The sequence below is a fragment of the Aspergillus ochraceoroseus genome, assembly GCF_002846915.1.
Source record: "Aspergillus ochraceoroseus IBT 24754 chromosome Unknown P175scaffold_1, whole genome shotgun sequence".
Classification (NCBI taxonomy): Eukaryota; Fungi; Ascomycota; class Eurotiomycetes; order Eurotiales; family Aspergillaceae; genus Aspergillus; species Aspergillus ochraceoroseus.
Window position 1 is genome coordinate 5335020 of NW_024468476.1, and position 25861 is coordinate 5360880.

Sequence of the window (25861 nt, forward strand, 5' to 3'; positions counted from 1 at the left end):
GTCTACTTAAGGAAATGACCATACCCTTCGAAGCACGTATGTACATTGATTGCATAAACCCTCTTGTTATTCTCACAGCTAGACATTTCAATACAATTCGGGGTTCCATCAATCCATATAACTTTGTAAAAACAGGTTTATTCAGTTCAGTATCGGGGGTGCATACAGATATATACAGATATATATCTAGTTATATATACTAACATTAAACCCCTCTTCTTCCAACACAGATTATGCAAGTCTACAGTCATGACCTTAACCTATTAATCAGGTAACTACATATAGGCGTAGATGGATGGATAAGCCATAACCAGGAATCGTGATTTTCATTGAGGGTAGTTATGGATGGATTATTATATACGGCCTTCCCTCCCCCCTCCCCCCTTTTTTTTGGAATTAATTCCCCGTCTGGGGTTTAATTCATGCCCAGGGTATAGCTAGCTGTTTTGTTTTGCTTTGCTTGTGTGTGTCTTTTTGCCTTTCTTCTATTGGATGTGAGGGCAAGTATCGTGTGAGTGTGAGTATAGTGTGATGAGCTTTTGGGCGGTGGAGATCACTCGCATAGCGTAGATTGTGGTGTTGGTTGAGTCCATCCCATCCCATGCTATTCCATGCTATGCTATGCTATGTTATGTTGTATTGTGCCATGCCATACCAGGCTGTGTCGTGCATACCGAGTGAAACGGATATCTATATTCTTCCAAGTGAATACGTCACTGGAGATAATGGTTGATAGGGTGGGATACGAAAGAAAAGCGAAAAAAAAAAAAAAAAAAAAAAAAAATCATGGGCCCGGGGTCGGAGTGGGCGTCGCGGTCGGGGTTGGCGTGCCTGAAACCCCGTTCGCACGAACCTTCTTCTTCTTCTTCTTCTTCCGCGAAACTACGGCCGGTTTCGCGCCGTAGTCACCCATATCCAAATGGGTTCCGCAGGTCAGACAGTCTTCGTTCTCCGGGGGCTCACAGAAAATACTCAGGCAGATGGAGCAGACGAACCCGATATCCACGACGCGTCGATGGCAGAAGCAAGCGGCGCGGAAGTCCACATCTACGCGGGTGGGGAGAACAAGGTGACCTCTGGATCGCTGGTCGGGAAGAAAGCCCATCATGAGGTATTGGAGGAGGCCACGGGGTTGGGAGAGAGACATGTAGATGCCCTTTGTGGCGTCGGAGGCTTGTTGGAGGAAGACAGCGTCACCGCTGAGCTTGCACACGTCGATGGGGATGTGGAGGCGTTGGCATGCAAAGATGCCGTTCATGATGGGGATGTATTGGTGTGCGGAACCGGTGGCGCTGCTGACGGAGATGATCAGGATGCGGGATTGGAGGCCGCCTTCCGCGGGGGAGTTGGGATGTGCAGCTGCTGCGCCTGTTGTTGGTGGTGGTGGTGGTGCCACTGGTGCTGGGGCTGGGGCTGCAGTGCGTCGAGAGCTACCGGTTGCTGAATCGGCTGTTGTGTCGCCGCCGTGCGCTTCGGCCCAGGCGATGGTGCGCCGGTTGATATAGCTAAGGGCAAGCGTGAGGGCGCCGGCCATCATCGTAGATGTGGAGCTGTCCACGTCTGTACTTTTTGTAGATTCCATGAGCCGGTGGAGATTCGATGTAACTTGTTCCTCTACGATCCGGAACGGGCGGTATTTGTTTACTGGTGTGCCTTGGGCGTTGCTGTTGCCATTCGCGCCCCCGTTGACGCCTACCGTCATGGCGACATCGCCGTCTGAGTCTGTCGGTGTTACCGAAGACGAAGCAGAGGGGTACAGCCAGGCCGCTTTGTGACTATGCGAAGCAACAACCGCGACCTCGTTTGCGTAATTGCAAGCGAGGTGCGCATTCAGAAAGACGAGGATGTTGGCAAGGGCCGTGGAGAAGGGCAGCGGGTTCTTGTCGTTTTGCTCGAGCAGAGCCCAGGCGTGGGGGTTTGTATCGATAATGACAGTGAGAAGAGACGGTGCGGGATCTAGAATTAATTCCATTGACCTATTAGTCCTGCGCTGGGGGGATTGATCGGGGGTGAATTTGGGCTCGTACCATGCGCACTCGTCTCGTAGTGTTCTGTCGCATCTACAGCGTTCATTGTGAGAGCTGAGGATAGAGTGGACCAATGAGGCAGGCACCAACGCAGTAAGAAAACTGTTGAGCTGATAGCTCTCGAGTAAGAGAGCAATGGAGGTATTCAATCACTCATTAATCCGAGGAGAGAGCGCGGGACATGACGACATCTCCGAATTCTTCGTTTATATGGGGGTATTCTCGATACTTTCTAGCGAGTCGGATCGTGGGCGATGACTGAGAAAGGGAAATGATTACCCTGTGAAGAGGTCCTGCACTCGGGGACACGAGAGGAGAAGCTCTTGACTCGTTTCTGTGTTGCTGTTGAAGCGGAGAGAGAGAGTGAGAGGAGTTTGGATGAAGCTCTCGAGGGTGGGCCTGCACGTGATATCACACCCGGGCTTTTTGTCCGCTTGTTCGATGAGACTCTGGGGGATCTATTTTTATGTATAAGATAATATAATCTAGTTTACAATCTACAAAAGAATGAAAAAGGATCTGGAGGATGAAACGCATTCAAATTGACCCTACAAGTGAGCAAGTAATATGAGCCACAGAAGTGGTTTGAAACCAGCCCATCTCTTATCACAATCAACATAACATGCACATCCTGGATCAAGCAAGGAATGTCTGGATCTTGGTCTTTATGTAATATGGGGGTAATAGATCCGAAAATCAAAGGATGGACTCCGTTGGGACGTAGAGATTGTCGTCCTTCTGCTCCGTCCGGCCGAGAATCGGGATTTCAAAGGCCTCCTTGATGATTGCAGATGCAGTGGGCTGAGCGAGCGGACTGGCATGGGGGGTAAGTCTGGGGGTCAGACCACCTCTGCTTTCGTGCTCGGTTAGGCCCTTGCGGATAGCGAGTACAGAGTCCACAATGACTGCGTCAATTCCTTCGGCAGCTTGGAGCTAATGACATATATTAGTAAACTGTATTTTTTTTTGGAATTGGATTGGGGTGAGCCCCCAAACCAAAGACTCCAATTGGGAGCTTACCTTGACTTTGGGAGGATCATTGTTTATTGCACCGTACGACACGCAAACTAGACCGGATTCCTTCACGACACGGACCAAACGGGGGCAAAGGCAGAGACACTCCGCCTGCGTGACGACACCGAGGAGATTCCATCGCGATGCAAATCGAATCGCCTCTTGCAGACTGCTGGCTCGGATATCGCCCACCGGAGAAGAACCCGAGTCCGTGAGAAACAGAACCGGGATCGAAGGCTGCTTGAAGGAGAGCAACAGACAGACATCCGGATTAAAGCTGGAGAAAATCATGTTGCGGCCATGGCCCAAGTCGTACACCTTGTTGAGAACAGTATCTACGAAGGAATTCAACTCCACAGCGTAGGTGTCCATTTCCTCTTCTTCACTCTCATAGAGCATGGGGTATTCTATTACCAAAATGTTAGACGGAGGGGGTTTCGAAATCCTAGAAAGATTGGACATGACGAGACATACTCAACTCCATGTTGAATCCAACCGAGTTCGGCAACTTGCGGAAAAGCTCTTCCAACGTCGCAAATGGGGCTTGGATATGGTTTCCGCGGCTGTTACCCTTGAAGCCCTTCTTTTTGAAATCACGGGTGTGCTTGATCCTCTCATTCATCTCGGCCGGGTCACAGTCAGACCCACCCACAGACATCGATCGCGGACGCGGTGGGTTGCTTCCATCACTGCGAACGGCGTGTAGAGATCGGGACGGAGGCGGTCGAGAGGCGCCTCTTTCTCCGAGTTGGAGGAATTGTTCCAGGGTTAGGGTGTGGACGGGGGCATCGATACCGGTTTCGCTGACAAGGAAATCATGATAGATGACCGGGACATGGTCCTTGGTCAGCTGGATGTCGAATTCAACGTAGGAAGCGCCCAGATTAGCGGCGGCGATGAAGGATTGGACGGTATTCTCTCCCAACTGCAGCGACTTGCGACTGGCCAGGTTCTTGCCCAGACCACGATGACCGATGACCACAGTCGACGCCATACTCTTCCAGTAGGTCTGGTCCCCGGTGATGGACATGTTGGGGTGCTGAAAAGGGGTGATCACCAGAAAATTGAAGGTGACTGAACCGATCACTTCCAAGGTATTGGCCGCAACAATCGGCACGGTGGAGTCGCCTTGCAGGCTGGTGCGGTGGGACCCTAAGGTTGGTTTGATGCTTGAAAGCAGGGCCACTCCACGCCCGACTACCTGATCTTTCGAGCCGGCATAGGTGGGGACCAAGTCAAACAACAGCCGCACCTTGGTCGGGTCTGCCGCGTGGAAAACAATCGGTTCCGTCGAAATATTTTCCTGCACAGGCAGGTCGATGATTTCCGGCTCACCGTGCGCGCCGTTCGCAGACACCACCATGGACAGGGTAGTGTCCAGCTGAGTGGCATGAGCATTTCCCATGGGGATTCGATCGAGGTTCACCGCTGGGGTGGGCTTCCTCATGTCCATGGTGCCCAAGCTAACCAAGATCATGGCCTCGTCGGTGAGGTACCGGTGGCCAAAGGACTTGACCGGCTCCGAACTGCGGAGAGTTGAACTCCCGGTGGAACTGCCTCCTCCGGTGGACCTTTTCTCGCGAAGCGACGACTGCGAGGAGGGAGATGCGGATCGAGGAGGAACCGGGATAATGGGATCGGCGTCGGGGACTTCAGGTGCCGGGGTGACTTTGGCGAGGCATCGCGCGATATCCAGATGGCCTCTCAGGGCTGCGTGCTCCTTGGCTGTCCACCCGGACGAGTCCAAGCGCTCGAGATTTGCGCCCGCTTCGATGAGAGACGTAACGACGCTCAAGGATCCGTCAACACAGGCCACGAAGAGAGGGGTCCAGGCGTAGGTGTTTTCAGCCAGCTCCGGGTCGGCTTTCTGGCCCTCGTTTCCCGCCAAGAGAATGCGGGCACATTGATCATGTCCAAAGCGGGCGGCGACGTGCAAAGCGGTTTCCCCCTGCTCGTCCTGATAGTTGACATCGACTCCCGCATCCACCAGCAGCTGAACAATGTCGACAAAATTGGCCTTGGTAGCCAGGGCCAGCACGGCGCTGGACCGCGACACTTGCTTCCGAACGCGCGCTTTTTCCTCCTGCTGCTGCTGGCCCTGCCAGTTTTCTGACTGCAGAAGAGCCTGGGTGGTTAACGGGTGGCCCCCGACGACACTCAAGTGCACGGGGGCCCACCCCTCGGCGTCCTGCCACCGGGGCGCATCAATTCCGTCGTGAACATCAAACATGTCCCATGCCTGCAGGTGCTCGATGATCACTTCACACACCACGCAGAATCCGTACTGCGCGGCATAGTGCAGGGGCGTCCGGCCGGAAAGATCGCGGGCCATCAACGCGGCCCGCTGGTGGGGGCGGAGCTGGTCAAGAAGGTGGAGGAGGACGACGACGGAAGGATCGGAGCGATCCAGATGCTGCGCGGCGAGACTGGATTCTTTCCCCATGGGACGCGTGGGTTGCAAAGTGGGAAGGGCGGCCGGAGTGATGTAATTGGACATGTCCAAGGGGAAATCAAGGACCATGGAGGCGGACTGTTCCGAGTCGGCCGTCGTTTGCGCTCGACCGATTGCAATCACCAGACGGTGGATGCAGTTGCGCTTGTTGATATCGTCCTCTTCGTCCTCTTCGTCCAGGGAGTCCACGCGCCCGAGCAGCACGGAGATACACGATTTGGAGCGATAGGAGATGGATCGCTGCAAAAGACTCCGCAGGACCTTGGGGAAGATGTCCGCGCCGGCCTCATCGGCGGCGGCTTTGAGGGTCTCCAACAATTCCAGGAGAACGTGGGTGTCATCTTTGCGGAGCGCTTCGTCGACGGTGACCAGCATGGTGGCCGGCAGATTCAGATGGGGGCGCGCGGGGCCTCTCTTCAGGGAAAGCGACGAGCGCGTGGAGCTGGCATCATCCAGGGTGGCCTTGGTTTCTCCCAGCGCCGACAGCCAGCCGTTGAGTTTGGCCATCTCTTTCGCCAAACGGGCATTGGAAGAAAACGGGAGTGGATCGACCTTGGTCTCGAGGTATTTCTGCTGGGCCTGGGCACCCACCTTCTTATCGAGTTTCTTGGTGATCTTGATGAAACCGCGACGGTTGACCTCGCCGTACCATTGGAGCTTGCGGAACTGAGCGCGCAACTCGAGCAACGCGGCCAAGAGATCCTCGACCTCATCGTCGGCATCCAAATGGCCGCCATGCAGAATCTGGGCGTAGCGGCCTTCCAACAGCTTCAGGCGCCGGGTGAAATCGGAAGACTTCTTATTATAGAAGTGGTCCACATCTTCCAGGTTTCGGTCCAGGGAATAAAAGAAGCCTAGAGGAGGGATAGAGTTAGGATCGGCCGCCTGGCGGTCGCGACGGATTTTCGAACAAAGGGCTCACCGGCAAGATCAGCCTCGTGACCCGCCTTCACACGCTCCGCCAGCGACTTGATGAGTTTCTTGAGCGACTTGTACCGGATGTAAGAGGCACTCCACTCGGGCACGACATTTCGGGGCAAATTGCGACCGAACTTCATCTTTGTTTGAGCGAAAGAAAGATCAGGGGTGAGTGGAGATGAGTATGTCAGACTATTGAACAAAGAAGTGAATCAAATGGACGAGAGATGGAAAGAAAGGAAAAGGAAAACGGACGCCATGTGTTAGATGATCAGAAACATGATGAAGAGAGAGAGAGAGAGAGAGAGAGAGAGAAGTGATAGCTATTGGGATCGATGGAAGAGGTGAAGTCGAGAGAAGAAGCGAAGATGTTTTTAGAGGAGAGAGAGAGATGGTCTGCACGTGCAGTGAAGATCCTGAAATCTCCAGCGTGGGCACTGGAGAGACTGTGATTTGCCTGTAGATTTCTTGCAGTATACCTACGTACCTACCTAAGTATTCTTATGAATATGAGATACCTTATTGAATAAAATACTTGACGGTAACCTGGTGGTAGAGGAGGAATTTGTCCTAATTCTATCCCAAATCTCATCCTCTCACTATGGAGTACTTAACGCCCATTCATTAAACCCGAGAAAAAAAAAAAAAAACATCCAGATCCCCTGTAGCTAAACAAAAATAATAAGAAAAATAATAAAAAAAAAACTGGCTCTCATAACATCATCAATGGATCAAAAATAAATTAATCCCGGCTATTCTCCTCCACCAAAGGCTTCAGAGCTTCCACCCCGATTTGAAGCACCACACGATTCGTCGCCTTCGACTGCAGCAGATTCCCCAGGATCTCAATCCCTCCCTCCTTCTTCACAGCCTCGTGGGCCCGACGGCGGAGATTATCCGACGCAACACAGCTCAGGTTGCGCACACAGGTAACCCCGCGGTGGACCAGCCCATCGTCGTCGTCGTCGCGACAGAGGCCCAGCAGGAGCTGCACGCCGCGGGGGCGATCCAGGATGGCTGCGATCACCGCATCAAACTCCGTCAGCATCGCCAAGGCCCCCCCGGCCGCTCGTCGCGTCGCCAGATCGTCCGTGTCCGTGAGCGCCAGCAAAAGGTGCAGGCGTTGCGCCGCTCGCTTGGTCCCATCGGCAAATTTGACCACCCCCGACTCACACGTCATCAGATTACACACAAGCTCGCACGCCGCCCGTTGGATCAGAGGGCTTTTCGACAGGAGCAGGTCTTCCACCACCGGCCACGCCTGCCGGACGATGCCGTCCGGTGCGGCCGCATCCGGGTGCGACGCGAGATTGGTGAGCGCGAGCAGACTCTCAAACACAGGGAGCATATCGACCGGTTGTTCGGCCGAGACAACGGACGACTCGGGGCTGGTGAGAAGAGCCGTCAAGGGGCGAATGGCCGACGTGATGTGGGGGAACCCGGATGCCGGAAATACATGCGCGGGATCGACAGAGATGAGAATGCGAGCGAGCGCATGCGAGGTGTGTTGGACGGTCTCCTGCGAGATGGAACCGGAGCTGCCTTGCCTCGCCGTTCCGAGACCCAGTAACAGCTTGACCGCCCCTTGCTGTGCAAGAGTGCCTCTGGTCTGGGAGTTTCGGGACAAGGACAGCAGGATCTTGGCGATGAGGCCGTGGATTGACCGCATGTTCGTCTTCCCGCAAGCCACAAACAGCGGCATGACCCCGGCTTCGACCACAGCGCGACAGCGCGCCATCACGTGCGTCTCAGTCTCGAGGATGGGGGGCCCCGTCTGGGTGGCGTTGGGAGACGCCTCCGCATAGGATTTCAGCTGGGAAATCTTCTTCTGTTCCTCCGATAGAGTGGGCAGGAACTGGGTGACATTCACCAGGACCATCAACCCGCCATACAGGATTGAAGAGTCGTGGGTGTTGGCCTGCAATACCTTGACCAGGTCTCGCAGGAACCCAGCATCCGTCGCGAGTTGTTCTTTGACCTCCGCTTTGACAGAGGCGTACGCGAGCCCCTCGATGGCATGCGAAATATTCTCACTCTTGGGTTTCGACATCAGCTCCTTGAATCGGTCAACCAGCTCCGCGACATGGCTGTCATCGCCGCCCTCCGCAGCTGTCCCATTGGAACCCGACGGGCGGTCCCTTGAAGCCCGGACCTTGGCCAGAATCACCGCTGCCAAGTCCGAGCTCTCATCACAGCCGTTGGTCAGAATGTGCGAGAGCCAGTCAGAGAAGGATTTGAAGACAGCTTCGCGCGCCGCGGTGTTCACACAAGCAGCATTGAGCACTTCCAGAACCGACGTCTCGACTTTGCGACTCTTGGCATCCCTCCCCGTGAGCGCTTTCAGCGAGTTCAGGAAACCGTCGGACAAAAAGACGGCCGCGGCCACCTCGGGCGCAACGGGGAAAATGGCCGCTGTGGCTGAAAAGGCCACAATGAGCTCGTCGGTACGAGACTTGGCTAGTTTCGCAGAAATGATGTTGGAGAACTGCGTTTGCCCGACCGCCTGGGAGGATTCTAGATATTTGACGGTCGCGAGCGTAGCCTGGCTCCTCCATTCCAGAGGGAGTCGATAGTCCAGGGATCCGACAATGACATCCAGGCTCTCGTCGTCCACGAGGTCTTGTAGTTTAGTGGCATCGACGGCGAGTAAGCGGGCAATCCCTTTGAGAGAGCGCCCGTCCATGTCGTGGCCGGATTCCATGAGCTTGGCGATAAACAGCTGGAAGAGCTCGCGCTCGCAATGCAGACGAGCGTCCTCCGACGGCCAGACGGAGGGATCGAGAACCACGGTATCGAGACACACGGCGGACGCATCGCCCCGGTCGTAAATGTCGTCGAAAAAGGTGGTGACGGAAACCTGTAGGCGGCTGGAGAAGAGTTGGCGCACACTAGGGTTCTGGCGCACCAACCCGGAAATCACATCATCTTGCAAGGCGGACAGTGACGAAGCCGGGGATGATAGCAGCAATTTGGCACATTCTACCGCGACGCTCTCCGGGGGGATGAGTCCATCTGTGCGGAGATAGAGGGCCGCATCCTTGCCGGCGCTTTCATCTTTTTGCGCGGTATAGCGACGACAGAGATCCAGGAGATGATGATCATTTTCACCATCCTGCTGAATTTTCAGGAAGGCCGCCTTGACCGTCGGGTTATCTGGGGCGAGGGCAAGGGCTTCTCGGAGATTTCGTGAGGCAGCCTAGATCACATCAGAGAGGGGGGTGGTTAGCGCGCGTCCGGTACGAGAGGAGGAAGAGGGAATGGGGGTATATTATGTTGCATTACCTCGTGGTGTCCAGCGTCGACCAGTTCAATAGCCTCTCGTGTCAGGTGTACAGCGCGCTCGTCGCCGGTTGTGTGAACCATTTCTTCTAGGTGTGGATCGAAGGAGGGGAATGAAAATGCGATGGAATTTAGGTGGGTGATGAGTTTCTCAGGAGGGAGAGGTTACAAGATGGAGGGAGTAGGAAGAAGGAGAGGGGGAGAAGGAGAGCTGAGATTAACCCACGGCAGTATCGGAGAAGATGGTCGTGGAAAGATCAAACCAAAAAGCAGTCATGGAGAAAAGAAAGAAGCAAGCAAGGTAAGCAGGGTGAGAAGAAGAATAAATGAAGGATTGATGGATCAAATGGAGGAACAGGTGGAGGAAGGAAAGGGAAAAGAAAAAAGCGAGAGAGAGAGAGAGAGAGAGAGAGAAGTCATATTGGGGTTGTTTCTTTTATTTTCCCTTCCCTTCCGTGCAGAACCAAAGGTGTTAGTTAACTAGTTAACATTTAGAGGATTCATTTAAATTCACTGAATATTCTGCATTTCAAGATCTTCATCTCCTGTCTCAAATATAGATAGATAGATACTACACAAGGTAGAATAACTTCAATCTGATAAGCTGTCCTGATCCAATCCCACCAACTTCCCTTCCTTGTCATCACCAACCACAGACGAGCTTTTTAACACGTTGCGAGAAGATACCAGTGGGACTTGAGGCAGGTTATAAAGAATCACAGACAGACTCAAATTCAGTAGTTTCCCTTGTTCTCAGCGGATTGCGTTCCGATTGGAATTACCACTTCCCGGAGGACATTCGTCCTGGCGAAACCTCCAGATATCATATCATATCATATCATATCCTCTCTCTCCCTGTACTCCGTAGAGTAGATACTCCGTACAGAGTAGAATTCGTTACATCAGACATCCATCCTTGATGCTGGAATGTAGATCACTCATCCCCACCCGTACGCGCCGGATTCGCGACCCCGACCCCAGTCTACTACTCCCCGTAGCGTGATGGTCCTGATTCTTAGCGCTATCAGCGCCTGGTGGAATAGCTCCAGCCCCGCTCATCATGGGCGCAATGCGCTCCGGCTCGGGGGTCTCTCCTGCGTTGCCTTCCACGGCCAGCACTTCCACCATCCACTCATACCAAACCTTGCGATCGTCGGTTTGCCGGTACATTGTCACCACGATTTCACCGTTATCTGGAACATTAAGAGGAGTCTAGATAGACCCGTTAGCATATTCCTCTCTTTCTTTCTCTTTTCTTTTCTTCTTTTTGTAATATATGAAGCGGTAGGGTACCTTTAATGGAAAATATATTGGAAACCAACTAATCATGTTGGCGCTTTTGCTCTCCATCGTCACTGGGTTCGTCGACAGCTCCACATCGCGATACAACACCGTTTCAAAATAGCCCGCAAGGCCATGGCACACGCCGCGGTTCTGAATAGGAAACGTGAGCCGCGTTCGCCGCACATTATGTCCATTCGAGATCGTTGATGTCGACGGCGACGGTGGCGGGATGTTTCCGTTCGGATGTGCAAAGGCCCACGCGGTTTGTACCAAGGGCGTCGAGTTGTCCGTGGGGAGCGTCGAAATCGAGGATCGAGCATTGTTCGCATAGGTGTTACTGTTAGTCGTAGAGAGGAAATCGATCGCGTGCAGCATGACCACGTACGGCGTTTCGGGTGCCGCCGGGTTGGAGACGGTTTGGTTGGCGATGTCCGCGTGGAGCTTGGGTGCGGAGATCGGTGTGAGATGTGCAGTGTATGAGGCAGGAATGGATATACCGTGCACAGGATTGAGAAGGTGGTTGATACCGTCCAGACATTCCGGTGATAGCTCGTTGTCCCCGAACGAGCCGAGGAGCTCCGACACCACAATGTCAATCTTAGTATATATAGGCTCGGGCATATACGCTGTGGTAACGGGATCGGTCTGCTGGATCGAATCTGATGGATAGAGCAGCTGGTTTTCAATCCCAAGGGACTGTCCGACAGGCGCGCTCGAAGAGGCGCTCTTCCCGCTCAAACGGGGACCCTTCCAGCTCCGCATATCAGAGTGGACAAGTGTGCACTTCCCCCCCCAGAGATTCTCGTTATGGCGCTGTAGGAGAACAAATGCATTAGGGTTCTTCTCTACCACCCATAAGTCAATCTCGACACCCGCGTCGGCACTTGCTTTTAGTGCTCGAGTTACGAGCGGCCCTCTACCGGCACCAACCACCGCAACAACAACGCGACCATCAGGATTCGACGTCGGCTTCTTTTGCTCAGACCAATCGCTCAGAGCCTTGGCAATCGCTTTCTCGTACCATTCGTATTTGATGGGATCTTTCTCAAACACTTCATATGTGATACTCTCCAAGTTGACCGTCAATGGCTGCAACGGAGCCTGCAAATAATCTTGGTATCCGACACCAAATCGTTCGATGGCAGTCCGAGGAGGTTGACGCTGCTGGAGATTTCTCATATAGGATAGGTGAGGGGTCGGGTCGTGTTGCTTTTTGTTTGAGCCCGCGACCTGCGCAAGACTCGGGTATTCAGAACTAGGAAGGTTCGTCGGGTTTGCTAGGTTGCCCTCTGCCTCAATGCCTGGGATAGGGCCAACGTCGCAAAGTAGGATCCACGGCACGGTCCTCAGGCGCATGAACTTTGCGATTAAAGCTTGATGTCCTTTAGATAGCACTGGGTATCCCTTCTGGTTTTTGATGAATGAAGACGAATCAATAGTGAGAAGATGCACAGGTTCCGAATGCCATCTAGATTGAACCGACATGGGGGGTAGCTGCTTCGGAAATACGAGTGCTGTAGCAATGGTTTAGTAGGAGCTCACTTGCGCAGAGAGGTGGGAGGCGCCATGTAATGCCATACCTACGAAAAGCCTGGAATGATATCTACAAGTCCTCCTAATCAGATCCCAGGCATCCCACGTTCCAAAAAGATCTACCTGCAGCGACTGCCTGTCACCCCTACCAAGAAACTCTTCACGAGCAAGAGGCGCGAGGTCGCCCATTTCGTCTACTTCGAGGTCTGGATTGTCGACCATCCCCAACCAGATATGAAATTGGATATAGGGACCAAGGTTGATCGCATCTTGAACGGCCCTTGCATAGTAGGCCAATCCCTCCGAATGTAGGTCCTTGTGGTGTAACTTAGGCCCCGGGATTAGGAGATACCCAATACCACAAAAAGCAGCATATGCGACTTCCAGCATGAGAACCTGACGAGAGATATCCGCAATCAACGGATCTGGGGAGCACAGGTCAATCCAGGAGCTCGTGACTCCCACCAGCTGCGACATTGCATCGTTTGGCGTCAGGTGCGTATCCGATGGGGACAGCTGGGGGATGGTAAGAGCCCGTGTATTTTCCGTCGTCGCCAGGGTCCCAGAAACATCACGCGACACCGCTTGGATATTGGAGAAATGCGACGAAAGAAGGCCAAGTACACGCGAATGGAAGTGGGAAGTCGTAATCGGAGTCGTGAGCATATCATACTAAGAATGGAGTCAGCAATCAAAGAAATGCAGCAGATCGGCAGGTGAAAGCCTTGTCCGTACATTACTCTCATGAGCTAGTTGCACAGCCTGTGAAGTGATTGGCAAAGCCCGTTTGCTTTCATGTTGTCCGATGCAGAAACTCGGAGCTGCCCCCTCGGAGTCCATGCTGCTGAAATCTGAATGCGGCACTTAGGTGGATTTTTAGAGGGAGAAGTAAGATGACACAACGGTGTATATATTTAGGCAGTCAATAGTGAGTCGAGACTTCACTGTGATCAAGAAGCAAGCATACAGCGCGAAGGAGAATTGTTGATACTGTGTCTAATTGTATTTGTGTGGAGGAGGACTAGCTCGACATTCTTGCGGGCTGCGGGAGAGGATATCAAGTGAAACGTGCGAGTCGCAGAGCCATTGCAAAAGCCAACTAGGAAATAAGATCAGTATCCAGGGGAACTACATGAGTTCCAAAGTAGCTGAAGAAGCATAAATCCTTTTCCACAGGAAGGGCAACAGTTTGTATATATACATAAAATAAAATCCCCTTGTCTGGTCCTTGGGTGGGGTTGACAAAAGCAGAAGGCGGTGAGGCCCATATCAGCAACTGTGGCGATCCCCGGTTCAGTTGCCTATCTGGGGCAAAATAATTTTTTCCCGAATTATCGCAAGCTTCACTTTCTCTCTCTCTCTCTCTCTCTTTTCCTACCCTCTTCCTCTACACTCCATTCTTTCTCATCTTCTTCACCTCGTCATGGTTGATCGACGTTCGGATTCTGAAGACGGTTCCCGCGCTAAACGTCAAAAGATGGATAAATCTGGAACTGATCCGAGGGATAATCCTTACCTGGCTCACCTGTATGCAGACTCTAACGGCAACTCTGGCTCATGGGCTGATGATAAAAACTCAGCCTTTGCCAAGCTGCAACGACACCAAACTACCGCTGCTCTGGCGGAAAAGATTGAAGATGGCGATCTCAACCCGTTCACCAACCAACCCTTCTCGAGCAAGTACATGTCGATCTTGAAAACCCGCCGTGATCTTCCGGTTCATGCTCAACGGTAAGCTGCCTTGCCTTTGGAAATCTTTGAGATTGCGTCTCTAATATTGGTCTGCACATGTAGAGATGAATTCCTCAGACTCTATCAACAGTCTCAGATCCTCGTCTTTGTCGGTGAGACTGGTTCCGGAAAAACTACCCAGATCCCGCAATTCGTTCTTTTCGATGATATGCCGCAAACCCAGCGGAAGATGGTCGCTTGCACTCAGCCCCGTCGTGTGGCTGCTATGTCCGTCGCCCAACGTGTCGCTGCCGAAATGGATGTGAAACTTGGAGAGGAAGTCGGTTACAGTATTCGTTTTGAGGACATGACTAGCCCGAAGACGATCCTCAAATATATGACCGACGGTATGCTTTTGCGCGAGGCCATGCACGATCACGACCTTACCCGGTACAGCACAATCATTCTCGATGAAGCTCACGAAAGAACCATGTCAACCGATGTGCTCATGGGTCTTCTCAAGGAGGTTGTGTTGCGCCGCCCGGATTTGAAGATCATTATCATGTCCGCCACCCTCGATGCCCAAAAATTCCAGCGCTATTTCAACGACGCCCCCCTTCTTGCCGTCCCCGGTCGTACCCATCCCGTCGAGGTTTTCTACACCCCGGAGCCCGAGCAGGATTATGTCGAAGCTGCCATCCGTACTGTTCTGCAGATTCATGCCACCGAGGATGAAGGTGATATCTTGTTGTTCCTGACCGGAGAGGAGGAGATTGAGGATGCTGCGCGCAAAATTTCCCTTGAAGCCGATGAGATGGTTAGAGAGGCCGACGCTGGTCCTGTGAAGGTTTACACTCTGTATGGTAGTCTTCCACCTCATATGCAGCAACGTATCTTCGATCCCGCACCGCCCCCACGTTGTCCAGGTGGCCGTCCCGGACGAAAGGTCATCGTGTCCACGAACATTGCTGAAACCTCCCTGACCATCGATGGTATCGTGTATGTGGTGGACCCTGGATTCTCGAAACAAAAGATTTACAACCCTCGCATCCGTGTCGAATCGTTGCTGGTGTCCCCCATTTCCAAGGCCTCCGCCCAACAACGAGCTGGTCGTGCTGGTCGTACTCGTCCCGGAAAGTGTTTCCGCCTCTACACTGAAGGTGCCTTCAAGAAGGAATTGATTGACCAGACCTACCCCGAAATTCTGCGGTCCAATCTTTCATCCACCGTCCTTGAACTTAAGAAGCTAGGTGTTGATGACTTGGTCCACTTTGATCTGATGGACCCACCGGCCCCCGAAACACTCATGAGAGCCCTAGAGGAGCTTAACTACCTGGCATGTCTCGACGATGATGGTAATCTGACCCCTCTAGGGCGTCTTGCGTCGGAGTTCCCGCTTGACCCAGCCCTCGCGGTCATGCTCATTACTTCGCCTGAGTTCTATTGCTCGAAAGAAGTTCTATCCATCACAGCTCTGCTCTCCGTACCTCAGATTTTCGTGCGACCAGCATCTCAACGAAAGCGTGCGGATGAAATGAAGGATCTCTTTGCCCACCCTGATGGCGATCATCTGACTCTCCTTAATGCCTACCATGCTTTCAAGGGCCCCGAAGCTCAAGAGAACCCCAAGCAATGGTGCCACGACCACTTTTTGTCTCTTAGATCCCTTCAATCCGCCGATAACGTCCGCATGCAGCTCCTTCGAATCATGGAGCGGGAAGAGATTGAGATGATCTCAACACCATTTGAAGACAAGAAGTATTACGAGAATATCCGTCGCGCCCTGTGCGCCGGATTCTTCATGCAGGTCGCCAAGAAGGAGACCCAAGGAAAGAGCATGTACCTGACCATCAAAGACCACCAGAATGTTCTCCTGCACCCTTCCACCGTCCTCGCTCACGACGCGGAATGGGTTCTTTACAATGAATTCGTCCTTACCACCAAAAACTATATCAGGACAGTAACCGCCGTTAAACCAGAGTGGCTTATTGTATGTTCCCGTCACTATCTCTTAGGCAGCATTCACTTGGCTAACAAATCCTCTATAGGACATCGCCCCTACATACTATGATATCTCGTCCTTCGCTAAAGGCGACATTCGCTCCTCGTTGCTTCGTGCCGCCGAAAGACTTGCACGAAAAGAGAAGATGCGTGTCGATTCCGGAAAAAGGCGTTAGATAGTTACCCCCCCCCCCCCCCCCGGCGCTTTTTTTTTTCCCCCTCTACTTCTTTCACGAGTTTAAAGACTATGCTCCTGCATTTATCATACCAATGTCACTGCTTTAATTTTCTGTCTCGAACACATACTTCTTTTCCGACCATGATGAGATGTTCCCAAGGTCGCGCTGTACGCTAGCGGCAGAAATGGAGTCGTGTTTTTTTTTTTTTTTTTTTTTTTTTTTTTCTTGTATAAAAGCACAGTTGCCGATACATATAGATAGATATACAATCTTGCGCGAACGAGAAGACAAATTAATTGATCCTTAAATAATTTGATTTATGTGTGCTTAGAACTTTCACGGGTAATAACTAGGTAAATGGCTTAACGTCTATCTCAGTCGGGATATTTATTTATTGTACAGTATAAGGCGTCCAGGTATCGGTACAACGTGTAGAAAGACAAAAAAAAAAAAAAAAAAAAAAAAAAAAAAAAAAAACACACATGAAGCGAAGTATATAAAATCCAACTTTATTATTTCCATAATACAGGGGTATCGTGTGAAACCGTACCGTGCAATATATAAAACCATCAAGGGGTTCTGCTGGAACAATATCAGGACTTGAGAAATCCAGTGCTGCGTGCGGCTGAGGTTCCATCGAGCTCAGAGGTGTTTGGAACTAGTTGCTTGTTCAGATCATGCATGTCGGTGGGAGAGGAGTGAGAGGCGATTGCGTTTTTTGTTGGTGATGTCGTTGTTGTTGTTTGGTAAAGTTGGAATACCATTTGCTTCAATTGAGCTACTGCGCCCTTCAAGGCCGTGATCTCATGTTGCTGAGTTGCCACTAAGGATTGTTGGTCCTGGAAATCATCAACTTGTCGGGCGGTTGCGCTTGTCTGACTTGGACTATCAAAATGCTTGGACTTGGTCATCTTATTGGCTCTATATTGAGCAGGTGTTCCAGCCAGCACAGATGACAGAACTTCCTCGGAATATGTCCCCATTAGCTTCTGCCATCGTCGGGACTCCGGGAAGGTCAACTCATCAAGCTGTCCCCCAATGGCATTGACGAAAGAATAACACTTCTCCCACACAGGGGCCGCTAACTTTTGCTTTGATGATAGCTTTTGGGCCATATGCCACCGCAGAAATTCAGGATCGGTCTGGAAGGAGACATCGGACTGCTTCTCTGCAATTCGCCAGTCAAATCCGCTGCGCACTGCAGCCTCGATGATGGCTTCAGAAACTTCAGGTTTCTCGCAAGAATCACAAAGATGCACCATCATTACCACCAGCCTCTCGACTCTTTCTAGCGGGTGTTCAGTTGTAGCGGCGATAAATGCCAAGGTTCTCCTCAGAACTTGAAGTCCCTTTTCCCAGTCGTTTCGAATAGAGTAAAACTGTAGGTATGCCATGAGGATAGCAAAATCATCCATACATCCGGCGGCTCTTGCAGATAGAAGGTAAGCATCAGCCCTCTCTGGTTGGTCAAAACGGAGACAAGCCTTGATCAGAGCAGCATAGAAGACAATATTGGTGCTATGGACCGGGGGAACCGTTATTTCAACCCCATTGACGGTCTTCTTCTTGAAGAATCCAAGGTTACCCATGTCCACTGGGTACCCTTCTCCGCGCAGCATTTGCAAAAAGAGATCAAATGATTTGAGATTTTTAGTTTTCCGGAACAGAGTTAATATGGAGATGATGAGAGAGGAGTTCAAGGGGAATTTGTAGGGCAGTATTGTTTTCAACACCATTTCACCAAGATCATTCTGTCGGGTTTTTGTGAATGCCAAAATCATCATCTTCAGAGAGTACGTCCGATCCGGATCCGTTGCTTGCAGAAGATTGTTTGCCAATCTGAGAAGCAGCTCTTCAAGAGACATCTGCCCATTAAGATACAGGTCGGTGTCTTGTCGGACCTGCTTATCCAGCTTGACCCGCTCCTGATAAATATCCGTTACCCGACGAACACGGAGGTCTTTGGCCAGATCGTCTATGTATGCAGTCTTCAAGGTCTTCAGAAGACGTATCCTACGCCGAAGGGCGTCCAACTGGAAGATTAGGTCCGGCACGTTCATTTGGGGGGTAGAGGAATCAGCGTCATAATTCTTCAGAACACCCCCATAGCTATGAGCAATAGCTGGACGTAGGAGCAGCCTAATAGCAAGCTGCTTCAGCGCGAGCTTCCTGATAACCTTCTGACGGATCACATCGTGTGAAAGCCAGCTGGGGACCTCCTCCCCATCTATCGCGAGATCAAAGTCCTCCTTGGAATCTTCCAATGACAGTCCATTTTTCTCCAGTACTTCCTTCAACACACGATCTTGAGTTGCAGTTTCAGCATCGATATCGGCAGCAGTATGAAGTGATCGGATCGGTTGGTTTCTCGGCGAACGTTTGATATTCCGAGGAATCGGCCGGGACAGCGTGTTGAATAATCTTGTCTGGAATGTGCCCCACGAAGGACTGCTTGTTCCTTGTTCCGGGAGACCCTGCTGAAGCTGATAATCCTCATCCACAAGCTCACGGACCTGCTTTCTCACTGCCACAATCCTCTCCTTCCACTCAATACGGTGTTTACCCTTTGCCTGCACATCTGGTAAAGCTGCCGCGGCGAAGACGCTTGTATCAAGCGCAGGTGCAGGGTTCCCGATACGTAGATGCCGTTTGCTAGTTTCTGAAATTGTTCGGGAGGCTGCTTTGCTCGTGAAAGTGCTCAGACAGGCGACACAGCGAGAGGAAGATTCCGCTGGAGCGGCGCGGGACCAAAGATGGTGGTTCATTCTCAGGGCATTTCCGCCCCAATTGGCCTCAGAAGGCAGAGTGTCAGCGTGTAGACTCCAATCCACTAAACTTGGAAATCAATGAATGAGGCCGGAAGTCGATGGTAGAAGGAGGAATGCGGTTTTGACTGCCAGTAGATGGGAGAAAGGATGGTATGTTGGTTGCATGTTGTCGCCGGGAAAAAGTCGTTGGAGCCGCGGGAGTCGTGCAAACACTGCAAACAATCGGCTCCAAATGCTACAGCGAGTGATATGTAAAGGACAATGAACCTCAATTCAAGCAGATCAGCCAGGTGTGGTTTGGTTTCTTCTTCTTTTTGTATATTTTTTTCCCTGGCCATTTTCTGTGAATTCCTAGTCTCGGTTCTGGTGAACTGAACTAGCCCCGATATATTTGACAATGCTCGTCACGGTTGCTACGGCCCTCCTGGCCTTAACTGGTAGTCTTGTCAACGCCCATGGGTCACATTCGAGCGAGCAGAATCCCTCTACAGATTGGGCTACCCGACACATGCAAGGTGGGCCCCTTGATGGCCTGCAGGAGATATCATATAATATACTCACGTTTTGGTGGCACAGAGGAACACCACATTGATACCTTTGACGGCGACTCTTTCTTTACGCTTCACGATTACGACTCTTCCGGAGGTTGGACGCCTGATGAAGTACGGAAAACATATGGCATGGATGACGAGACAAATGCAGGGTTAAGCGAGGAGAGGAAGCTAGAGGCTCTGAGGGAGGTCTTCTCTCTATTTGACCCAACAAACACCGGCTTCATTAGTCGCAACAACTGGATGCGCCTTATTTCCAACGGGGTAAAATTACCGGATTTCGGCTTTGGGCCAGGGCATCACGGCGATATTGAGTACGAATACGAGATTCATCATTTTGAAAAGTATCATGGAGAGGATGCGACTGAGGATGAACTCACGCATCCCGAAGACATCGAACATTTCCGGCGACACGATGAAGAAGACGATGCCAGAGCGAGGCTCGAAGAGCTGGAGCAGATGTCAATTGTTGTGGCAAACATTCCACGAAAGTTCCTGAAGCAGGTTTGAATTTTATGTACATTTAGTTTCCTGTTTCGATATGTATATATGTCTCGGCGTTTTTGTAGCTTGCTGCTTCACCATAAGGATATAGTTCTATCGCATACCCTTCTTGTGACTCGCTAGAGCTTCATAGAGCGACAGTATAGATGAGCGGTTCGATATAGTACCAACTAATAGTCTTTCTGTGGCATCATGATACACCGATGTCAAGACTCTCGTAGGGTGATAACCTTATATCGAACACGCAGTGCATCACGCCTGGTGCATAAGTCTTGACCTGCTCAACATGAAGGCAATTAGTTCTTGGCCTCAAGTCATTGCACTTGGGGAGACTCTGGGTCCAAAATTCCTCAATATTGCCCACTATTTCGCCCATCTTCTTGTCAATTTCCTGGGTGTGAACATTTTCATGCACATGGACCCATCCACCTCTAGATTTGTCCATAACTTTGCACGCATTCTCCCAGGAAAAGCTAGAAGACGGTAGAAGTCCCAGGTTGACATGTCTGATATTGTTCCACACTTTTCGACTCTCCATAATCATCTGGATTTCACTCAAAATGCGCGCGGCAAATTGATTGTCGCCGTGGAATATAACCACTCTATCGGAATCCCGAAGGCCATCCACCACTTCTGAAATTGGCACATTCAACTGACCACTGTTTTTCACTTCAAACACCTTGCAGCCCCATCCGTTCTCAACACAGCCTCTCCGGAGGCCTTCGACCGACCATGCATTGATCTCCCACCCCCAAACTCTTTGCACTCCGCGTTTCAAATATGAGAAGACAAAATAGCCAATGCCAGCATACATGTCGACTACGGCAATGTCCTTAATGCTTTCACCAAGCGAGGCATCATCCAGGCCTTCAAAAACAGAGCCATGGCCCAGAATACGGGCCTTTTCGGTAATATTACCGCGTGAAAACATGGTGTACAGGGGAGCCCAGATCTGGACGATCCCATGGTTTTGTACCGTCTTCACCCAGAATGATTGCCCATAGTCTGTCTCCGAGGGTCGATCATTTCCACCGTCCTCTGAAGGCGTGCACCCGAAGACCCCATGCAAGGGAACTAACCCCACAGGACTTCGCATTCGGTTCTCCTCTCCCCTAGAGTCAAGAGGTACAATCGGTGCATTGATAGCAACATGCGTTACACCCATGCTACCAAATGAATCAACAATGGATCCATAAAGATGCTGTCGCTGCTCGTTGGACAGACTCTCATAGAGCGAACCCCAGGCGGGAGGGTGTGTGAACGCGTTCAACGGCAGAAGAAGCATTGGCTCATAGACCGTATATCTTTTCGGAAATGAAGAAACTAGTGCTTCAAGTGATAGGTCATACTGGGATAGTAATGACGGCGGGAGATGATTGGTGACAAACTCCCTGATTCCTTTTTGCAGTGGATTTAAGTTCTTTTTCGGGGTTCGTTTAGGACGGATTTGGCATGGACTAGCATTTTCCATGGCAAAATTAGAGTGTCTATTGCACTCTATTGCATATGTAGTACTTTTTCACGCGCCCGAAACTATCTGGGTCAGCTTGCGAATCAACCACACCCTGGGGGATATGTAAAGTAGAACCACTCGCTTGTCTATTTTCGATGCCGAGGGATATTGTTCACTTGGTGGGGTACAATTCACGGGGCGTAGGCGTAAAGCTAAAACAATCAGAGCAGACTGCCTATTTCCAGGCACAAATATCTAGATTCGAATCGATCTAGGACTTGACCTTGAATTCGTGCTGTTTATTGTATTGCTCAAGTTCTGTTCAGTGGTGAAAGAGGATTGGTCATGTGACCTTATGCACAATTCTATTATGACTAATCGGGTCTATGCAAAATGCCAGGCCCAAGGCTCCAAGGCATTCAGGACATCCGATATTAAGCCAAAATTATACTCGAGGTGGGTTCCAATTATATAATTTATTGCTGGAAGGAAGACCTAGGGTACGTCTGCCATTTCTAAGATAAGTAGAGAAGACAAGCGCATGCAGCGAGCACCAAAATTGCGAATCTCACTCAATCAAGTAAGGAGACCGTGGTAACCCTAATTTACACAGGTTCCTACGGGCACAGCACCAGTTGCGCTCGAGGATCTGAATTATATCTGTAAGAATTCCCCTCCCTAGGCCTGCTACTCTCCAATATTCAGTGCACTGGATATTATTGAAGTTAATTAAAAAAAAATATCTAGGCATATTGGAAAGCATCTATCTGCTCTTCCATGTATGTGCCTAGCCATAACAACGTGAAGAAGGGCTAAAATAGTAACTAGTTAGTTAGTATCAAATGCTTATTAACTCCACATTTTTCAAAGAAAAAAAATGTTATTATACAGGAATGCTATTTGTAAGGGGGAAACTGGAGGGGCTCTACAGGATGAATGCGTGTATAGAGGTTGACTTCTAGTACTTTTACTATCTATTGTTTGAGTAAATCAAACTTATGGGCAATATTTACTCATAACATGTGATTGCTCTCATCAATACTCCTACCAACTTAGGGCAGTGTCCGTATATATTTTGCCATCATAGCATATTACCTAGAGAGAGCAGTGGATATGGGTTATACAATTCTTGAACCCAAGACACAGAGTACAGAACCAAGCCAAATTGAATTGTCTGAGAGGATTGAATTTAAAAAAGAAATGGTTGCTCCCTTATAACACTGTCATAAACACCGGGCCAGATCAACAAATCAAACACACACACACTCGTGGGACATATGCATGTGAACATAAATATAATCATATGCATCAACGCATGGCATCATCCGTATAAATTGAACCCGTCTAGCGCCAAAACTCGAAATGGAAATGGAGATTGTGAAATTGAAAGTCAACGTAAAAGATATCTCATCAGGTCATCACTCATCCGTTCATTCTTTGCATTATCCATGTCCTTGGCATGGGGATGTAGTCGTCAAATTGCCTTTTGGCTCAGGACAAAGGCCGTGCGGTGCCCTGGGGCTGATGGTGGAAACCGTTTGCGAGAGCATATCGGCTCCTTGTCTTGAGGGTCACAGTTGGCTATCTCGAATATGGCTTGTTCATCAGGGCGATTTCGCGAGCCACCGTCGACCATTCGAGTTCTCTCTTCAAGCGTCTGCTGTTCTTCTTCATTTGAAGCTCTTCCCACTTCAACAACTCATAACTAAAAAAAAAAAACCGTCCATTAGTTGTTGATTTTAGAAGTGGAATGGGATCAAACGCGACAGTGGGTTCAGACTTACACAAACCGCAGATGAGGCTGAATGATAACATTGAGTCTTCTGGCCCGCACGAAGCAACTATATAGGTGAGCGATAACTCCAAGCGCGGGGAAGGGAATGACGCACTATGCCCTTGGGAAAGATAGGTTTAGAGATGACATCACCTCCGCGATGCATATAGTTGCGGAACGGGAAACCCCTACGCGGCAATGGACTAAAGTAGCCATCCCATCGGCTTTTCCTTTGCCTAGAGAAATCAGTCTTAGTAAAATGGGCCTGATGCGTCAACAAGAGCAACCTACGGATAAACTCCAAACAACGGTCAAATTCCTGGGTCAACGGATCTATACCGTTGTCCTGGACCCGAGAAATGTGCATGAGGTTTTGCGGTCCCATTTTCTCGATATCCACATCACTCCAGGAGACTGCCTCCCCGATGCTCAGGACCCGCCTAATGCCAAGCTCCCATAGCATATCCGGATTATTGGCGTGAGAAAGATTCCCCAGATACATATACGGAAGAATGCGGCTCGGGAGTGAACCGTCACAGTACTTGAACCACTGGGGATCAGAAACCCGGGTCTTTTTCGGGCTCGAAGGGCTCTCTCGGAGAAGTCTTTCTTGTACGCTTCGTAGAAATGAGACATCGGATGGGTAGGCGAAGAAGTTGCGTTTCTTGTCCCGGTGAAGCCTTAGCCAAGCTTCGTGGGCAGGGATGCCCTCAGCAAACATTGTGTAGGCGATAACCAACAAAGAGCTTTCGGTATACCCGTCCGGGCAATGGATGAGAATCTTGCGTGGCTTTTTAGAGACTAGGCCCATCGAGACATCCCCATCAGCATCCTTTGCCGGTTCTGGCCCTTCCGAGTTTGCTAGATAGTACATCCATCGAACGGTGTTTACCAAGTCGTCAATTTCCCTGTTGTCGCCCGATGGGAGTAAAACGGAGCCGGAGGAAGGGAACTCCAGCCGTTGTGGCCCGTTTTCAAGTTGCTTGTTAAGGTTGGCCAAAAGACGAGGACCCGGGATGCCCGCAAGGTCGTTCGCTTCAATCATCAGGTCAAAGGATTCCACTGAAGGAGAATCACACGCCCCCGCTCGTAGTAAATAATCAGGTGTAGGCCCTTGCCAAACGTTGTTGGAGATTTCCGACGCCCGAGACATCTCACACATTTCTAGCCGTTCCCATTGGACTGATACGATGTTAGAGGAGAATTAGGGGCTGGAGAGCTACCCCCAAAAAAGGAACTCACAGAAATCTACCGTATGGCCGGTAAGATGGCCGCTAGAATTTATAGCTACCAAGTGAGGGGCTCTCCGTTCGATGTCGGAGAAGGGACCTATGTTCGTCAGCCATGTCCGGAGCAAGTCGAAGTCGGCAGAACAACTTACTGGAGACGATAAATGTACCATAGGATGGCATTGTTTGGTCCGCATCATGTTTCACTCTCCAGTGATGTTGCGCAGCTGTGATCCTAGTCGCAACATCCAAGAGCTGCTTCGCAGTAACGCCATCCTCTCCGTAAACCACAATATCCGACAATGGGGCTAATTTGGCAGTCTGGATTTGAAAATTGCGCACAGAGAACCCTTCTCGAGGATCTACGGCCAGGAACTCCAAGCCCGATGGCCCAAGAATCTCTTCAGGAGACACAGCTCCTTTTAGCCGAGCCGTGGTCAGGTTGCCTCCGACCTTAACGACAGTCAGGCCCCTCCAGCATTTAGGAGTACGCCGGAGGGAACGCCGTCGATTGGTGAAGAATCCCACTTGAAGAATATTTTCGGGATGTAAACCATGGAGCCAAGGAAACATTAGAGTGGGGTCCGGCAGAGGGTGTGAGGCACAGTGTTCAATCGCAGCAGCCAGTGTTTCGATTTCTATCGAGTACAAGGGCGGCGATTCCGATAACTTGGGAAATGCATCTGGTGGGTATAAGGGTGACGATGCGAGGACACTGAGATCCTCCTTGAGAATTGGCGAAGAGGTGCGAGACGGGATGGGAGAGGGGCCGGTCGGGCATATCGGCAAGTGTTTGTTCGGAATAGGAGAGGAGGTTCTATTCAAGCTCAATGCTGCAGAAACAGCACCAGGAGGAGGAGTAGCATGGCGCAAGGTCTGCTGCTGCACCACAATAGTTGCCATACTTCCAGGTCGCGTATTATATGGCGTGATGATATCAAAGTCAATGGCCAGGAGTTGAGTAACGTCTGGTGATCAAGGACACATGCTTTTCTTTTTCCTTTTCTTTTCCCTTTTCCCTTTTCTATTTTTTTTTTAGATAAATTCAGAATGAAATCCAGTTAATTTTTTCGGAGCTGTCTGTTCTATTGAAAGGAGTCAGCTGGGTCAGAATCGGGAGATCCTGGTAGACGGCGTGGAGTGATGCGTGGCGCGTGGAAGGATCGCGACCACTTACTCATTTGCAAAGCCCGTAACGTCAAGAAACCTAATTCCTGTCAGATC

At 50.8% G+C, this 25861-nt stretch overlaps 8 protein-coding genes across 8 annotated transcripts; 1 reads left to right on the forward strand and 7 right to left on the reverse strand.

Annotated features, from left to right (window-relative positions):
• Positions 1-759: 759 nt before the first annotated feature.
• Positions 760-1979, reverse strand: P175DRAFT_0498543 (TFIIH/NER complex subunit TFB4). The gene has a single exon (XM_040896529.1). It carries the CDS (start codon positions 1970-1972, stop codon positions 785-787), a length of 1188 nt encoding a protein of 395 aa, XP_040756834.1. The 5' UTR covers positions 1973-1979; the 3' UTR covers positions 760-784.
• Positions 1980-2573: 594 nt separating this feature from the next.
• Positions 2574-6551, reverse strand: P175DRAFT_0472761 (glycerophosphocholine phosphodiesterase; the record flags this gene model as incomplete). Its single annotated transcript, XM_040895143.1, has 4 exons — positions 2574-2960; positions 3048-3448; positions 3516-6347; positions 6416-6551. The coding sequence occupies 4 exons, from the start codon at positions 6549-6551 to the stop codon at positions 2724-2726; spliced, it is 3606 nt and encodes a 1201-aa protein (XP_040756835.1). The 3' UTR covers positions 2574-2723.
• A 495-nt stretch (positions 6552-7046) lies between these two features.
• P175DRAFT_0498545 (UNC45-central domain-containing protein) lies at positions 7047-10091 on the reverse strand. Its single transcript, XM_040896530.1, has 2 exons — positions 9694-10091; positions 7047-9607 (listed from the first exon to the last, which is right to left on the reverse strand). The coding sequence occupies exons 1-2, from the start codon at positions 9772-9774 to the stop codon at positions 7154-7156; spliced, it is 2535 nt and encodes an 844-aa protein (XP_040756836.1). The 5' UTR covers positions 9775-10091; the 3' UTR covers positions 7047-7153.
• Positions 10092-10203: 112 nt separating this feature from the next.
• On the reverse strand, positions 10204-13579 carry P175DRAFT_0514165 (protein arginine N-methyltransferase). The gene is made up of 4 exons (XM_040898794.1): positions 13243-13579; positions 12555-13179; positions 10984-12488; positions 10204-10902 (listed from the first exon to the last, which is right to left on the reverse strand). The coding sequence occupies exons 1-4, from the start codon at positions 13345-13347 to the stop codon at positions 10588-10590; spliced, it is 2550 nt and encodes an 849-aa protein (XP_040756837.1). The 5' UTR covers positions 13348-13579; the 3' UTR covers positions 10204-10587.
• A 3220-nt stretch (positions 13580-16799) lies between these two features.
• Positions 16800-19258, reverse strand: P175DRAFT_0452239 (uncharacterized protein). Its single transcript, XM_040894511.1, has one exon. The coding sequence runs from the start codon at positions 19121-19123 to the stop codon at positions 16952-16954; it is 2172 nt and encodes a 723-aa protein (XP_040756838.1). The 5' UTR covers positions 19124-19258; the 3' UTR covers positions 16800-16951.
• Positions 19259-19397: 139 nt separating this feature from the next.
• P175DRAFT_0498548 (nucleobindin SSP120) lies at positions 19398-20331 on the forward strand. The gene is made up of 2 exons (XM_040896531.1): positions 19398-19641; positions 19703-20331. The coding sequence occupies exons 1-2, from the start codon at positions 19524-19526 to the stop codon at positions 20185-20187; spliced, it is 603 nt and encodes a 200-aa protein (XP_040756839.1). The 5' UTR covers positions 19398-19523; the 3' UTR covers positions 20188-20331.
• A 40-nt stretch (positions 20332-20371) lies between these two features.
• Positions 20372-21652, reverse strand: P175DRAFT_0490486 (tRNA(Phe) (4-demethylwyosine(37)-C(7)) aminocarboxypropyltransferase; the record flags this gene model as incomplete). Its single annotated transcript, XM_040895798.1, has 1 exon — positions 20372-21652. One exon carries the CDS (start codon positions 21650-21652, stop codon positions 20372-20374), a length of 1281 nt encoding a protein of 426 aa, XP_040756840.1.
• A 1556-nt stretch (positions 21653-23208) lies between these two features.
• pps1 (tyrosine/serine/threonine protein phosphatase PPS1) lies at positions 23209-25829 on the reverse strand. Its single transcript, XM_040901100.1, has 6 exons — positions 24790-25829; positions 24651-24737; positions 23700-24590; positions 23524-23644; positions 23419-23475; positions 23209-23339 (listed from the first exon to the last, which is right to left on the reverse strand). Exons 1-6 carry the CDS (start codon positions 25538-25540, stop codon positions 23216-23218), a joined length of 2031 nt encoding a protein of 676 aa, XP_040756841.1. The 5' UTR covers positions 25541-25829; the 3' UTR covers positions 23209-23215.
• Between the last annotated feature and the right edge of the window lie 32 nt (positions 25830-25861).

Excerpts from the sequence above, each read along its gene's own strand:
- P175DRAFT_0498543 (XM_040896529.1), bottom strand. The coding sequence starts at position 1,972 with ATGGAATTAATTCTAGATCCCGCACCGTCTCTTCTCACTGTCATTATC.
- P175DRAFT_0498545 (XM_040896530.1), bottom strand. The coding sequence starts at position 9,774 with ATGGTTCACACAACCGGCGACGAGCGCGCTGTACACCTGACACGAGAG. Across the intron at positions 9,608-9,693 it reads TCGACGCTGGACACCACGAG|GCTGCCTCACGAAATCTCCG; the intron begins GTAATGCAACAT and ends GATGTGATCTAG.
- P175DRAFT_0514165 (XM_040898794.1), bottom strand. The coding sequence starts at position 13,347 with ATGGACTCCGAGGGGGCAGCTCCGAGTTTCTGCATCGGACAACATGAA. Across the intron at positions 13,180-13,242 it reads AACTAGCTCATGAGAGTAAT|TATGATATGCTCACGACTCC; the intron begins GTACGGACAAGG and ends CTCCATTCTTAG. Across the intron at positions 10,903-10,983 it reads CAATATATTTTCCATTAAAG|ACTCCTCTTAATGTTCCAGA; the intron begins GTACCCTACCGC and ends GGGTCTATCTAG.
- P175DRAFT_0452239 (XM_040894511.1), bottom strand. The coding sequence starts at position 19,123 with ATGAACCACCATCTTTGGTCCCGCGCCGCTCCAGCGGAATCTTCCTCT.
- P175DRAFT_0498548 (XM_040896531.1), top strand. The coding sequence starts at position 19,524 with ATGCTCGTCACGGTTGCTACGGCCCTCCTGGCCTTAACTGGTAGTCTT. Across the intron at positions 19,642-19,702 it reads GGCTACCCGACACATGCAAG|AGGAACACCACATTGATACC; the intron begins GTGGGCCCCTTG and ends TTGGTGGCACAG.
- pps1 (XM_040901100.1), bottom strand. The coding sequence starts at position 25,540 with ATGGCAACTATTGTGGTGCAGCAGCAGACCTTGCGCCATGCTACTCCT. Across the intron at positions 24,738-24,789 it reads TGGTACATTTATCGTCTCCA|GTCCCTTCTCCGACATCGAA; the intron begins GTAAGTTGTTCT and ends TGACGAACATAG. Across the intron at positions 23,645-23,699 it reads CCGTTGTTTGGAGTTTATCC|GCAAAGGAAAAGCCGATGGG; the intron begins GTAGGTTGCTCT and ends TGATTTCTCTAG.